General features: G+C 39.3%; 1 protein-coding gene across 6 annotated transcripts in view; it reads right to left on the reverse strand.

Moving 5' to 3' along the window:
• KCNC2 (potassium voltage-gated channel subfamily C member 2) overlaps positions 1-16552 on the reverse strand; it is a 98815-nt gene extending 82263 nt beyond the window's left edge. For all 6 annotated transcript variants that reach the window (XM_066183267.1, XM_066183264.1, XM_066183268.1 and 3 more), the window contains exon 1: positions 15852-16552. In XM_066183267.1, coding sequence (XP_066039364.1) covers positions 15852-16484 — 633 coding nt within the window. In that variant the 5' untranslated portion in view covers positions 16485-16552. The remainder of the gene's footprint in view (positions 1-15851) is intronic.
• Positions 16553-16921: the final 369 nt, after the last annotated feature.

Consider the following 16921-nt stretch of genomic DNA (forward strand, 5'->3'; position numbering starts at 1 on the left):
AAAAGGGGGAATCATCATCCTTAGTATCAATGTTCTTTCAACAACAGCCCTAAAATAGGTTGTGAGATGGAGAAAAAGCCATCATTTGGGTGTATCAGCTCAGAATGTATAAGACAGTCCCTTTAGGATAATTTTATTCAAGGCCATTTTGTAAAAACTAGTGAGTTTGAAATGAAAAATAAAACTCTATGCCACTTAGTGGTTTTCCTGAATTTCAAATATTAAACATTTATCTTATTAGCCTCTCCTCTTCCTACATGACCTATTTTTTACTTTCCTGTGAACTGAAATAAAAAACAACTCAGTGTTCAGTTTTCTTGGACTTTGCCGTTTAAATAATATTTTTTATATTGCTACATACAGGCACACACTTAACTCAGGTATTTTGCCTAACACAGTTACACCCCAATGCCACATTCTTTATATATTTAACTTCAAAATCTCTTATCTAAAAAGCTACAGATACTGCAGAACAGGCACCATGTTTAACAGAGTTATTAAGGACAGCATCAGGATTGTGAGCTGTGAACTCTCCAGAAAATTAAAAGCAAATGCATTTTGGATGCAGGATCCCACTCTAAAGCTTACAGAGGTACAGAGAAGTTTTGCCATTCAGATAAATCTTCAGAGAGATTAATGGTAAACTCAAAGATTTAACATATTGCTTTTCAAAAGTAAAAAACCAACTGTGTAATTAAACCTAAGACTGTAGCTTTGTACAAATGGACATTGAGGCTTCTCCCTGCACTTCTCCTTTCTCTTCCCCTGCCAATACTTTATTCTAATCAGCTAAAGAATTCCCAAGGACTGTGATAAATGCAAATATTTCACCCTACAAAACTGTTAACATGTATTATTTCTTCCCAAGGCAGCAGAATAAAACAAATCCAGAAGCAACTATAACCAACACAACCTACATTTCAGGGCATCACCAGTTCCTAATTTCTGGAGCCTCACCTAATTTATAACCTTCAAACAAAACACCCCTCCTCAACAGGCCTTTTCTCACTCTTGACCTTTCTTTTTATTTAACTGCCATTTCAAATGCATCACTTTTCTTCAGTATCCCCCAATTAGATTTCTCCTCTAAGATCCTCTCTCCTCAAGATCTGAATGTATTTTTTACAGATTGGTTTCCTATTTATAGGTGCACCTCCATCCTCTAGCACGCTTAACTTACCAGTCTGACAATGCTCACTTTGCCCAGTAAACTCTGCATATGCCAGGAAATCCTTTCCTGATTCAGAGATCGCCAGACTAATGCAGGAAGCTGTGTACTTCTTTTTAGCAAAAATTGCCTTGACTCAACAAAACAGTATTACAATCTCCAGTCTTTATGAGGTGAATGCTTATCTAGGTAAGTTTTGAAAATACGTCCAGTTTTTAGGACTTTCACTCCAACAAATATCTCAGGAGAGAAGGAGAGCCTTTTTAACAACTAGTGCCAAACTCAGTTTAAAATGCAGCGCAAAACATTATCATGGCTACCAGCTTGTAGCTTTTTCAGGGTCAAAGTAGTCACTCATGCCAGCAATTTTCAACAACAACTAGAAATACACAGAACTGTTTTTTCACATTAAATTCCTTTAACAGAAGGCTTGAGCTTTCTTAAGGTATGCAGTGAACACGAGACCAGATCTCTCCTACACTCCTGGTTTAGAACTAGCTTTGCCAAATTCAGAGCAACATCCAACATCAGCGCAGTACATGAGCAAAAGTGTATCTGACAGACATGAATTCATAGTTTTAGAAATTTTCTCTTGACAAATACTTTACAGTTGGTTTACTGACCGGGAATGTGCACTGAATTCTAAGTAGAATGATGTATGTTGGTTTAAGTTTTGACATTACTCTGTATTAGGAATCAATGCTGAAATCCAGCCCTACATTACACAGTTATTAACAACACACTAGGAAAGAATTTTTCAAACCTCAAAAACCTCAGAAGAAATCCCCCAAACACAGCGATTCTCCGTCAAAAGTACAGGAAGCCATCATTTCAGGTAGAAAAAGAAACTGAGCTCACTTGTTTATCCTGCCTCTTGTTTGTTCCAAAGCAATTAACTGAATGAAGAAATCACTTGCCTGTCCACGATCACAGCAGACTTAAGGCTTGCCAACTGCCATCTTCTGGAATTAATTCAGCCAATACTGTCACATGCTTTGAGCACATCCTCAAATCTTGGCCAGATATAACGAAATGTTAGTTTTGTTCTGTTTTGCTTTGTTTTTCCCCAACAGAAAACACCGCAGTTAAACTATTAATGAATTTCCTGTAATAATTCAGTAGAGTAATAGGTATTTCCTGATACATAATAATACATATTTCCTGATATTGTAACTCAGTATAGCTTCCCCTTGTAAGGGAAAAAGGAAAAAAAATCAAATAACATCATTAGTACCCCCAGGAGTCTTGAAAACATTTTAATACTTCCACAGCAATGCTCTTCCTCTCCATGGCTTTCACATTAGATAACAGTTCACATTTCTGATAAATGAGCAAACTTTTTGGCTTTGTTTCACAACAAACTGTTAAACAACATGTTACACATCTTGCTCATGAAAATGCATTCACCATATATAGGATAAGTTCACCCATCTCTACAGAGAGAACTTAGAGCTACAGCTCTCGTACAAGAAAAGCACGACACAAAGGTGGGTGTTATTTCAGAATTAAGGATTAATTTCTGTTGAGAAAAACCTCACACCGAAATTTAGTCATTCAATTACAACACTGCTGTATGCTTAGCCAATACTGATCTATATAATTAGGTACAAATTATTCACCTTTCAAAAAGCAGCAAAGAATAGCAATTAGTTTTCAGTAACTAATGCAAATGCTCCTGAAATACACAATTAGGTTCTACCCTAAGTATTGATGACACTGGCCAAGCCCTTGGAATCTTACCCTCTTTTTTTAAAAGCCTGATAAAATGCATCCCCTAGTAAGCAGCTACAGAACACAACCAAGAATCAACATGAGCTCATTCAACATATTTATAATTCTAATATACTGCAGATCAAATTGACAGCAGAGACAACTGTAAAGGCGGAACAACATTTTTCACTTTGAGACTTTACATTCTGTTGTGCTAGAATTTCACTGCATGGGTCAAATACCAAAAGTCTTTGCAGACATTCAGTGAACAGTATCAAATTCTGCAAACTTTTTACTTAATAAAATTTTAGAAGAAAAACCATAGCAGACCAATATGTGCCAACTCCCACCTTAATCCATGATTTAAAGGTCTTTTATACTGTTCTATACTTTTAATTCAATCTCCTTGTGTTTACATCCAATAAAACAACTATTACTAACATGACTGAAGAGGTTTCTTCCATGCAGACTTTGCTTCAGTTTGCAAAATAGTCATTGTTTTCTACTGAAGTCAAAATTTTCCTTTTTTCTGTATTCTTCTGGTGCAGGATATAAGACTTCTCTGAATATACTCTTCCAACTCTGCTCTGCAAACACTATTATCAATATATTGAGGATTTCCCCTCATAATCATTACTGCATACATTCAAATTACTACACAGTCACACATTACTTCTACCATAGATGCCCTGAATGAAGAAAACACCAAAAACAACAGAAAACAAAACAAAAACAAAACAAAACAAAACCAAAACAAACAAAAAAAGAGACCATTAAACAATTATGTATGCTTTCATTTTCAGGCACTGAAACAAGCAAACATTCCCCAACCTTCATTAAAAATCATCTAAGCTCTCCTTTGCACTGTATTTTACAGTCACAAACAAAAATACAATTCCTTCTTTTTTAGAAACTCTTGTTATTTCAGCACTAATTGTTTTTTAATTTATTTATTTTTATTTTCTAAGGTAAGACAGCATTTGTATCTTCCCAGTTTGCAGTCAAGGATGAACCACAGAAGACATAAACCTGATCCCTCTTCACACGCAAGCGTCCCTCCAAGCCTGACCAAATGAGTTCATCGTGCCATAATCCCTACACCTTTCCCAGCTTACACTGTATTATGACATTCTGCATCTTCTGCTTAAATGTTGGTTTCATGGTTTTATGCTTCTCATTAGTGAATAATCCTCACAAGAAGCAGAGATGTATGAACTCAACTTGAACTGATCCTCTACCCATTTCAAAAAACAGAACTAAATGAAAACAAGTCTGATCAATAATAAAACAGGCTGAAATACTTCAAAGATGAAAAATCACTGTGTGTGTTATCAACATGACCTGATGTAAATGATTACCAAATCTGATTTAATATGTCCCCTTACTAAGGCTGAAGAAGGGAAAACTGCATCCTTGAGAGATACAACTTTCTTTAAATGTCTTATAAAATATTGTAACGAATGTATGTTTTGACAAACAGGAATAACTTTATTTGGCCCTGAGAGTCACTGATAAGATAGCATTTCACAGAAATTAAGATGTTTTAAATTATGTAAGTCCTTCAGGTTTCTTCCACGTTTAGTGAGATAAAATTCATAGGAACACCACTCCTGTTATCAAACACGATTAATTACTATATGCCAATATTGTAATATAGATGCATATCTAGTAAACAGATCCATCATAGCCTAAAAAAGCAAGATATTCATACAGTCCACAAAACTCTACTCAGACTTATTGCCAGGAGTTGAACTAAACATGTGAAAGCAAGAACACTGAATTAAGTAATGAAATCTCGGATGTAGGCTTCTTTATTAAAATCTTCCAAAAAAGAATTGGGAAATTAAAAAAAAAATCTTATTGACTGTCATAATTACAGGTTAGAAACACCTATCTATTAATTTGGCTACAAATATATGTGTGTGTCTGTGCACTTACATATATCTATACACACACAAAATATTTGCATATACATTTGTATATATATGGATAAGAACACCTGAACTCTAAAGAACTAAGATTCCAAACATTCTCCCTCCTGTCTCACACGCACATTTCACCCCATTTTCACACTTCTTCAGTGCACAGAGTTGTCACACTGTACTTGTCTGAACAGTAAAACTGCAATGAAAAATTTAGGTCACATCACATGTTTTCCTTTAGCCTCCACTTTTTCAAAGACCTTCCCAACCACAGACAAGGCTTGGGTTCCTGGAGGCAACACATTACTCACAGTGTCAGTAGGAAACTCTTAACAATCACCTGGTTATTTTAAATTGCTTTGCCAGTAAACAAACAAAATAAGATTTGCAAACTTTTTTTCATTATGCTTACTAACACACATCTCCTGATCCCTATTTGCAAGGAGCACACAAACAGCAGCAGTACTAAATAGGATTTTAATATTTCTTCACATTTTAGAAAATTGGCTCCTCATATTTGAAGAAAGCAGGTACAATTTCAAAGAGGAATGCCTTCATCTCAGAAATCTATCAGGACTGCATTGCAAGAGAGGTTGCCCTAAATGAAATACAAACCCAACATAAACTACATCTGCACTTCTCTAGAGACTAATGGGTACATTTCTGCTACCAAATACTAAATTTAAATGTCTTTCAATTGTTGAGAATACAAAGTCATTGAAATTTTGCAGTTTTCATTTCAGTAGGTGAAGCAAGCTATCACACTTTCAAAGAAAAACTGCAAACACAGCTACTAAAGTAGTATTCACAGCAGATAGGTATCTATAGCTATCACTGCACTTCAAGCTATAGCAAAATGGTAAATTTTAATACAAAAGCATTGGAAAGGGCATTGATTCAGAAGTACTAGAATAGCTAGTCATTGGCTCAGTGACAATGCAAGATGCTGAATGCAATGCAGTGCATTTAAGAGTGAAGAAACAAGTAAGAACCAATTATGAGAGTCTTCAATGATAGTTTTAAGAGACACTTACTGCTGTCACAGCTCCTGGATGGAGGTGCAGACTGTACCTACTTACCATAGCTGTTTCAAAAATGCCATAACCTAGTCATCAGGGAAGTAATTTTGAAAAGACTGAAAGATCAAAACTCCCATCTCACTAAAAGATTAAGGAAATGGCAATTGGAGCAAGAAGTTTAAATAGATAAACCTGCAGTTCATAAAAACCCAGCATCTTCCATCCTTAAAACAGTGAAGATCAGTCAAAAGAAACACATGCAATCTGAAGTATCTTTGCCAGTTTTAAGGTTTGGCTGGCTATATTGTGACAAACCAAGACATTGAAAACATATTTTTTTGCAGTCCATAACGGCTCATTTTTTTCCCAAGATGTAATTTTCCCGATTATTAAATATCTATGTTCATTTTTAATTCCCCCAGTTCATTTTTTTCTGCCATCAAAGCACCGACTTAAAAAATGCAATGACTAACCAATGAGACCTTGTAGCTGCAGTGCATCAAACCAGTTTTGTTGACCATTCAGGGGTCACTGCACTATTACCTTCACATGCCTGTTTTGGAGACAAATGACAACCACAGCCATTTCTTTTCCTAGCTTCACAGGTGTATCACCTAGGCAATCAGGAAAATAACTCTGTCTTGCTGTCAAGAGTCTCAATTCTCAAATTTGGCACTATATTCAAACAATCTCTAATACAGCCAGGAATAAAATTCATTGGCCAAAGGATTAAGATGCCTAAGGAATTTAAATCAATTTAACATACAGTATTAACAGATAATGAAGGGATAATGAGTTATAGAGAAAAGCTGATGTTCAGTACCTGCACTGAAATCCTATCCTGTTTGATTTCTACCCCAAAAGAAAAGGTGATGTCGTTTATTATGTCTTTTACTATATACACTTTTGTTTCCAGACCATGAAAATATGAAAACACCATCAGTATTAAATAAAAGGACTTGATTTTCCATTGTAAGGGAAACATGGTAAGGTTGGAAAACCAGAACTTACTTCTTTAGAATAGGATAGATTCTTTCAGGTGGAAGGGTCCTAAAACAATCATCTAGTCCAACTGTTTGACCAAAGCTGAATCAACGGTTAAAGCATGGGCATTTTAAGGGCATTGCCCAAATTCTTCTTAACACTGTAGGCATGGGACATTGACCACTTCTCTAGGAAGGCTGCTCCAGTGTGTAACCTCTCAGTAAAGAAATGGTTCCCAGTGCCCAGCCTGAACTTCTGATACAGCTTTGAACCTTTCCCACATCCCATGACTGGATACCAGAAGAACAGCAACTCCCTTCTCCACTTTCCCTTCTCAGGAAGCTGTAGAAAGACATAAATCCATCCCAACTGAGTTATTTGTAATTTTTTTAAATAATTTTGAAGACCAAGGGAAGAATGTTCACGGTGAAATTCAGATGGGCTCATGCATCAATTACATTCTGAAATTCAAACGGAAATCTGACGGTAGGTATCAGCTCTAGAACTGCAAATGCAAGAAAATTTATTTATGAGATCAGAAACCAGGAAGATAAAAAGGGTTCCTCTTCAAATCATATCTGGCTTAAACTTAGAATACTGAAAAATTCCTGTCACAAAAAAGACATGTGTAACACTTTTGATGATACTAATAAAAAAAATCAAAGTTATCTCTTTCAGCTTTTAAACAATTATCCTGTAAAAAAGAAGATATTCCTGAAACTAATTATTAAACATAACTGCCATTCATATTAGTAGGATTACCAACTGCCAAAATAGACTATTGCTCACTTGAAAAGTTCAGAGAATTTTTAAATACCTATGTAAAAATAAGGGCTATTGAGGACATCTCTGATATTGCCTAAGAACTAAAGAAAATTTATGACCAGACATTTGTATACTTCAAAAACATTTTTACATTTTCCTGTAAAAATGTTTATATCTACATTTTTTAAAAAAAATAAAGTTCTGTTATTGCACAGGCTTTATATAAAATATTAATTACTACATATTTTATTATCCTCAGTCTAACAGTACACAGCATATAGAAGCCTAATAAATTTTGTGAATGTTCACAATCTGAGAAATTACTCAGGCCAACAGGAGTGTGACTAGAAGACATGATTATTATTATTCCTCCCACCCCTTCAGAGTGGCCACCAGCAGCAGGGCGCTGCTGGGGATGGTTAATCTCTCACTCAGTGTAGCAGCAGGCACCAACACAGCCCCCCTGGAAAACTGCTGGGAACTCAGTCTCTGCTCTGCATTATGGCAACAACGTGTACCCAGTACTTCACAGCACTGTTCTGTAGCCCCCTCTTTCAACTCTACCAAACTTCATCTTCTCCAAAGCAATCTTCTCCGCCATTAAATGAGCTTCAGCATTTGATTTCTGTTGCTCTAAAATCCCAGGTACTTTCAGATCCCTAATATTGGAATAGCCTTGTGCTTTTATCAAAGCAAGCATTTTAGCAGGGTGAAAGTCATTGCCAAAGAAGAATTATTTCTCTTGGGATAAGGATTAAACAGTTAAAAAGAAGTTTACTATGTATCTACTATAACTTTAGTACTCAAAAATTATTCAAGACAAAAGCATAATCTTCAAGGGATTCTTACCCTTACAAAGATTGGGCAAAGTGGAAATTCTCTATGCTATACACTAATGAAAATGTAAACACTTTAAACTATACTTATTGAAATCTACACTTATTTCAGAAACAAGCTTAGATCATACGGCATGTCATATTTCATGCATATTAATGAACTCTGCCACACTAGCATTAGGCTAAGAGACTGTTCTCTGTTTACAGTGTTTTGTTGGAATAAATCAAAGACACAATATCTAAGTTTCACCTAGAAACACCAAGAAACTACAAAAGGCTGTCTGTAACAAGAAAGGACTGAATTATCACACTGCTGTAACAATTAAGCTACTGGTAAAAAGACCCAAACCACAGCGTCGTCTCAGAATTTTCAACTTAAAAGCAACAGGGGGAATAACAACGCACTACTATAATACATAATCAGATAATTTTATTTTTAAGCTTCAAGCCACCGCTTCAGCCAGCAAATCTGTAAAGCAAATCACAAATCACAAGAAATTGTATTTCATGTGATTAGAAGGCATTCTATTTTTAACACATCTGATTAACAGATGGAAGTGGAATTTCTCCTTCAAAATTGCTTTAGTCATCATATAGTACCAACAAAGATTAATTAAACAAATTAGTAGAACAAAACCAAAAAACCTCAAAAACGGGTGATTTCATGTTCATTCTCTACAGCTATTTCTATAGAATCTGACAAAATTACCATTTATTTATATCAATATATACACCTGTATACCACTATAGGGAAAAAAAAATGTACCAGGTCATGACTACTACAACTTGAATCCCTTTGATCATATTGATAAATATCACCAAGCTAAATTTTCACTACTATGTCCTTGGACACTACCCCAGTTGAATATTTTGTTCACAGAATAAATTATTTCTGACATGTGAAATATTCTCATGTTTCAGTCCTTGCATCAGGGAAAAGGCTCTTTGGAAGCAAGAGCACATGTAAGACTGGACACAGTTCTCGTATTTCCTCTGCATATAGAATTATTGAATAGCCTTGCTTAGCATTTCTTTAAAATATAATTTTTATTCCTATGCAATTACTGATTTATACTGGAAAAATGTGTGCTCGTTAAAGAACAAGAGTATGTAAAGGAACTGTATAACTATAAGAAATACACTAAGTAGACTGAAAGCTGATAGCTTGATGTTCTGACTTATACCCGTATTTTATTTGCTTTACTAATTTACTTACAATAAAAAAAAAAATCCAAAACCCTACAGAAATCCCTACAAGTCTATGTAAACCACGCTAACAGAAGTGAGGCCTTAAGAAAAGTTTAGTAAAGAGAATTAAAAGGGAACACACTACCTCCACTGGGTGCTAAATATAGAGAGGATAAACCCTCTCTTTTTCAGTTATGGCCAAAGGAAACTGTCCTTCCCTAAAATGAGCAACTAATCTGAATCACAGGACGAGAATGAACCATCTCTGGAGAAATGAACAGTCATGAAACAGCACTTGATAATGAGAAGAACTCGTTTCTTCCATCTTAAAACTACTGGACAACACTTTTATAAGAAATTATTAAGATATCAAAAATTTATAGAGGGAGCTTATCCTCTTCTTTTATTCTTCTACCCCAGTTGCAAGGCACCTTCATAGGAAGAGAACAATCATGCTCTGCCAATGATCACTGAGGGAGAGAAGGGTAGGCAAATTTTACACAAACTTCTCTTACAGTACATTAAAGTCACTACAGTGAAGGATATTAATCAAGCACATGGAATTTATCTGAGTTCTGAACGTTTTTAATTATGACTTAACACAAATTCACCAGATTAAGTAAAAATGCTGATTTCTTCAAGGGTATTGATTGATATATTTACTTTGGACTAAGTACCAAACACCTTAAAATTAAAAGGATCTTGAAGACACCAGTTCTCCTGCATCGCCTATTTTGTATTCTGACTGCATCACATGATGTGCATGATAACGTGATTCCTCATCTGACAGTAGCATTGAAAACTATACAATATTCATCCGAAGTTGTGAGCTATTCCTCCCACCATCATCTTAATCAGTTTGAGGATAAATTCTCATCCTCAAAGTAAACCATTTAAGAATTTTATCACTGTAAACAAACATGACAAATACTACATTCTATATTAACTACATAAAAAAGAGAACATTGTCTACCAGATTTCTCACTTAAAAATAGTTCTCACACTGTTACTATATTGGGCTGTATCTAATTAGCTGATTTCCACTTCCAGTTAAACACCAAAGCAAATTCAACCTAAGTCCATTAACCAAATTATTTTAGAGTCACTGAAAGACAATCTGGCTGTATGCACATGCACATACCTAAAAGCATCTATTTCTGAAATGATAGGACAGATCATCTCTGTGTCATTTATGTCAGAGCCATGACAAAATCCTTTTCCCAGATGAATAAGTGACAGTGAGAAGGCTGTTTTCAATGGGAAGAGGAAGCGAAGAGCTGGCTTGTTTCCATGGAAACACTAGCAGCATCAGGCAGAACAGCTGTAGAGGAAGAGGCAGAAGTTAGGAAGGCAGAAATCTTGCTGATTTTACTTCACCGATGTGTCAGTACCATCAGAGACCATCTAAACCCAGGCTAGATCAAACTAGTTGATTATACATCATGTATTAAGCTAGAATTTCCAATTAGGACTTATAAAAGCCAGCATACCAGAAGTAAATTAATAAAAATTACTTACAATGTGATTTAGTCAGCCCATGTAGACATAAAGCTAGAGTGTATGAATATCTCTAATGGTAATTCATGATGACTTTTATGTGTTCTTTAGGAACACATCTTGATGTGTCCATAAAAAAGACAGCTCCCATAGTACAAATGCTTTAACCAGAATGACTGTTTTTCACCAATTTAATGTAATGACTGTTTTCCCCCTTGTAAATAAATTCAGTGTTTTGATTACCAACAAAAGGAATAGCCTCTTTGAAGCATCAAGCTTAACTATTTTCTTTGTGCCATTTTCAGACAGATGTCTGTCTAAATAATAACTGAATGGTAAAATCTGAAGTATACCTGCTTTCCTTGTTGAATAAAAGATAGAGTAAAGATTTCCTCTGGGTATGAAAGGGCTTCCCTATCAGTTAAGAAAGCAAACCTTTGCTATTCATTATTAATCTACAAACATATATTCTGAGACTAATGTACCTTCACCACTCTATTCACAGTATTTCAGATTACTGCAGCAGTGTTGTTTCCACCAAAAATAAAACCTGTCTTGCATCAGAACAGGCAAAGCCCTAAAAATATAACTCACTTCAGTCATTCATCATAGTATTTGACAGGCTTCCTAAATCAACACTTTCTTGACAAGTATCAAAACAGGTATCTAGGTACCTGGAGAAAACATAAGCAAGCCACCAAATAAAGACAAAGTTATCTTTGATAAGAATGTTTTCCAACATATCTGTATATTTAGCCTCTAGAGGGAATCTGTAAAGTCATATTTTTCCCCCCTCCCATCCCATTCATTTCAGCTGATTCTTCACCTCACCAAACGTTCAAAGCTGGTGTAGCTGCAATGGGTCACTGAAAGGAATCTCTGACAATTTAACATCATATAAAGCAGCAGAAGGGAACTTTACTTCCCTCCAAAAATACCACCCACTGCTCAAATACAGATCCCCATGCCACTGTGAAGCAGCATCAGTATTTTTAAAAACACTTACAAGATGTATCTTGGTGCCTGGACTGCAAGGCTTTTGTGGGTTTATTTGCACTGCAGTGAATATTTACTTACAGCAAAACTTGAAAAATACTTGCTAATTAGGATTCCTATTTCCTTGTAAACCAAGCAATTATGATCTTTCCTAGAGATAAAGCCATAGTAAAGGGGCTGTGTAAGTTGCCTTCAGTGGCTGCAAACAGCAGTGCCAACTAAAGTGCCCAGGGTCAATCTGACTCCTGCACGGCTTAACTACCCCACGTGGCAGGTGCTGTCCCATTATCCATGAATAGATTTACAGTCTTCCCAAAACATGAAGGATATATGACTATGGAACTGGTGAATTTCAGGGCCATTTTTGCATTCCTGCATCCAGTACAGTGCATAATCCTTAGGGAAAATCAATGACAAATACTAATTACTTCTTTAAACAGCATCATTTTTCAACTATTATTGAAAAGTAAAAAGGCTTTAGAGGTAATTACTTTGAAATATGATATCTGGGATGAGCACTGGCATTGCAGTTCCTATTGGACATCTGCAGACACCTTTTGAACTCAGCATTTAATATTGCCTCTTGTGCTTTCTTACAAACTACTTAGATGTATCTTTGCAAACAAGTACCTGGCACTTAGGAGCCATCAGACACCAAAATCACTTACAGATATTAACCAACAAAACAGCGTACATGCTTTAGTCAGGTAAGAGATAGGTGCCTGTTTCAGAGATGTTTAAACCAACACACAAAGATTCAGTCACCCAGCACTCCTCCTCCTGTGACAGCACCTTATGCCAGTATATTTCCATATCTCCATAACAGCATTGTGTCAAACAGCCTTTTGTGAATGATCGTTCTATTACGTGTGGAGTGAAAGGAGTACGGCTGCACTCTTTAATTTCATTTCACGGTCTATGAAATCCAGAATGATATTACAAAGACAGAAATAACATTCAGACCTAACTCCTGAACTCGGGAAACAAAGGAAAGTGTTGCAGGTTTCAAAGCAATCATATATACATGGATTACATTTCAGATTTACAAGCCCCATGAATAGTAGATGTCACTATTTGACTACCAAACTGCATGCACTGAAAGTTGAATTTTTTTAGAATCTCGACCAAAGTAAATTTTCTTGTCAACAAACTAGTTCCACTATTTATATAACATCACTGGATGGTCTTGCTAGAATAATCTTGTGCGTGCACTATCCCCAAAGAGGTTACCATGGCAACTTATATTTGAATTTCTATAAATTTCTATTTTTAGAGATCACAGTTTTGAATAAAGAAAATCACAAATATTAAGTACCATTTCATTAACAGAAAATATCTCATTTTTATCAGCATCATAATTCCCAAAAAAGACACTAGTGAACCTAAATCAGTAATGCTAAAAGAAAAAAATTATCACAGTTCTTAGGAAAGTTTACCACTAAGCAGCCCCACCATAATCTAAGTGGTGGATGAGTCAGTAACTAACACTGTGAGGCAGAAATTGATGTTCACAGAGTTTTGTCTTGATTTCAGTAAGCCCAGGATTTCACTCAAATTTTTTTAGAGTTAGTCATCATCTCAGCTGACATAAAACAAGAGTGTATTTGCCAGAATACTCATAAAATAAGGGCTCTTGTTTCAGATGTGGAAAAACACGATGTCTCAGTACCAAACGAAGGTTGCCATCACCTTAAATTACTGTGTTCAAGAGTGCTTACTAAGTGCATGTGAGTCCTTACATACAAATTCACTTTAATGCTTTAAAACTTACCAGAAATTCTCGAAATTGTCTCCCTACCTAAAAGATCAAGTACAGATCTTCAGAAAATGAAAATACAGATTTAGACACTGTTGTTATGGCTCTGACACTGCCTTTTTCTGGCTGCCTGGATTTGAAATCAGAATAAAATCTTTAAAACCATTTAAGTTATAAAAAGGTTAATACTCTATCTTCTAAGAGACTCATATTGCCATGTTGCAATTTCCTATTATAGTGTCAATTACAGTATTCATTTTGCAAACTTGAAATATCTTCACCCACGCCACTAATGGTTCAGGATGACCTAGCACAGATGGAAAATTTGGAAAGCAAGTACCTACAGGTTCCGTCAAAGACTGGGCTGAAAACCCAACTGCAACTCCAGGGCACAACAGCATGTCTACCTTCCTACTTCTGGCATCTTCCATTTAACATTTACTCCATACTTCTTAGTTCTCCAGCAAAGTTGAGCAGGAAGGTTCTCTGTCATAAAAGCTGCAGTTTTGACACTGTCAGCAACTTTCCACAAGACAGAAGGTGAAAGAAAACCGGCAGGGCAATCGCCGCATAGACTACGGTTTGTCAGGGAACTGACAGCAAAATTTTCTTTAGGATTCAAACAGCTGAGATGAGAGATGTGGGTACATCACTGATAAGCAAAGAGACACTTCTGGCAGCTTTTCTTCAGAACCCATTCTTTATTAAAAACATATTTTAAGAATCAACTGGAGCCAGCTGTCGAGGCAAAACATACTGGTAGGCAACCTTCAATAACATAAACAACACTGGCACTCTGCAAGTGACAGTAATAATTGTGAGGACTCTTCCTTTCTCTTTAACTTACCTCAATAAGCTCATAGCTCCCAAGTGGGCAGAAACTGCATCATGCCATGGGGTACAATTCCAGAAGTCACTAAACCACACACTTACGCACATATCTATGAGGCTGCCAGTGGAATAAGTGGATCTTAGGAGATTACACCCACCAAAACCGCACCTTCTGCAGGTTTAGCTCTGAATACTTCATGGAAATCCTGATAAATACACTACAGAATACTTACTGCCATTTTATAATCAAACATTTCCTGTTACAAGTTCTTTGTCTTGTATTGCAGGGAGGATTTGCTGGGGGTTGCTTTTCTGGGTAAATTAGAGACACCACTGCATATTTCTCTCAAAGGCATCAAAACCATTTGTTTGCTCCAAAGCCTTGAATTAGAGAGTGAACCTGCATCACCACTGACAACTGCAATGAAAAGACAGAACTAAAATCCAAGTCATCAAAGTATAAAGTAGTGAGCATAAAAATCTAAAATCCCTATCTAAGTAAGAGAAACTCAGTATAATTACTTACTGTCTTGTCCCCAGACCCTTAGTCACTGAGCCAGTCAGGGTCACCCTGAGAAATCAATGGAGGAAAGGCCAGGGTGACCCGCTGTCACATTTACTTTGTTGAACCAGAATCACCTACCAGTGCAGGCTGCGCAAAGCTCAGAAAGGACTGAGGTCGCTCTCCTGTGTCACCGTCACCACCTGACCCAAACCCAAGACCACAGGCCAGCTGCCCCGGCTCCAAACGCACCTTCATGCAGCCACTCAGGGAGTATGAGGGTGCCATGGGGCTGTTCCTGCTCACACCCACACACAAGCAGGTCCACCGGTGAGTCACCCCCTCCACACCCCCACACAGGCCAGGGGGTGACTATGGCTCCCTTGCAGGCTTCTTGGGGCACAGGTCCCACCTCACCCCCGTACTCCCAAGGGAAGGATGCTGACACAGCGGGACCCCCGCGCTGCCTGCCATTGCCTGCAGATGTGGAGGTCACAGGCATCACCACCCCACGTGGACCAATGTCCCCCCCGTGCAGTGGCCCACCAAAGCATCACTTCTGCAGGCACACCCCAAGCGGGGCGAGCTTCCCCGTGCTGCCGGCTCCCGCTCAGGGGACCCCAGCAGCCCCTCGGCCTCCCCAGCCCCCGGTGGGAGCGCCGGCCGGCGGCGCTTACCCTGGCGGCACGGGAGGAGTAAGGGTCCTCGAAGAGCGCCCAGACACGGGGCTGCAGCCGCCGCCAGCGCCCGCCCTTGCCCTCGGCGGCCGCCCCCACGTCCTCGATGCCCAGTCTCTTGGCGGCCAAGTCGTCGTCGTCGCCGTCGAGGGGCGGCTCGCCCGTAAGCAGGTCGGGTGCCTCGAAGATGTCGAGGGCCTCCTCGGCGTCGCGGTGCTGGCGGTAGGTCATCCAGCAGCAGGGCTCCACGTCGGTCTCGTCGATGCCCCAAAAGGCCAGCTCCTCCTCGAAGAGCGGCCCGCAGACGTCGGCGGGGCAGTGCAGCTTGCCGGTGCGGTAGTAGTTGAGTACATAGGCGAAGACTCCCGGGTGCCGGTCGAAGAAAAACTCGCTGGCGCCGCCGCTGCCCCGGGGGCTGCAGACGCTGCCGGGCTCGGGGCAGCCGCCCGCGGGAGGCGGTGGCGGGTTGGGGGGCGGCGGCGGCTCCTCGCCGCCCGGGGACTCGCTCTGGGACTCGCAGGCGAGCAGAGCCAGGCGGGTCCCCGGCAGGGTCTTCAGGGTACTGCGGTAGGTCTCGTGCCGCGTGCCCCCCACGTTGAGGATCACCCTCTCGTTGTCCTCGAGCTTCCCCATCGCTCCGGGTGGGACATGACTGGGGAGAGCGCGGGAGGCGGCGGCGGGGATTGGGAGGGGGACGCGCCGGTCGCTGGGCGGGGGGCAGCCTGTCGCCGGCAGATCCGTGGGGGACGAGCTTCTGCCTTAAACGCAAACAGAAGAAATCGAGGAGAAGCCCCACAGGCACCACCGCAGGAGGACCGTTCCCCGCGGTCACTGCCTGTCCCAGACCCCTCCCAAGATCTCCCGCGGACCCGCACTCCGGGGAGAGCCCCTCCGGCCCGCCCCGCCACCCACCGCCGGCCAGCTCCGCACGCTCCTCCGCGGAGGGCTGTGCCGCCTGCCCGCTCCGGGCACAGCTCCGGGCTGTCTCCCGCTTCCCCTGGAAGCAGGCTACCGAAATGGCACTGCTGCTGCTTCGACCGCGTATGGATCCGCCACCGTCCCCACCCCCT

Source organism: Chamaea fasciata, unplaced genomic scaffold (genome assembly GCF_029207755.1).
Source record: "Chamaea fasciata isolate MVZ Bird 193981 ecotype frontalis unplaced genomic scaffold, bChaFas1.0.hap1 SCAF_5, whole genome shotgun sequence".
NCBI lineage: Eukaryota > Metazoa > Chordata > Aves > Passeriformes > Sylviidae > Chamaea > Chamaea fasciata.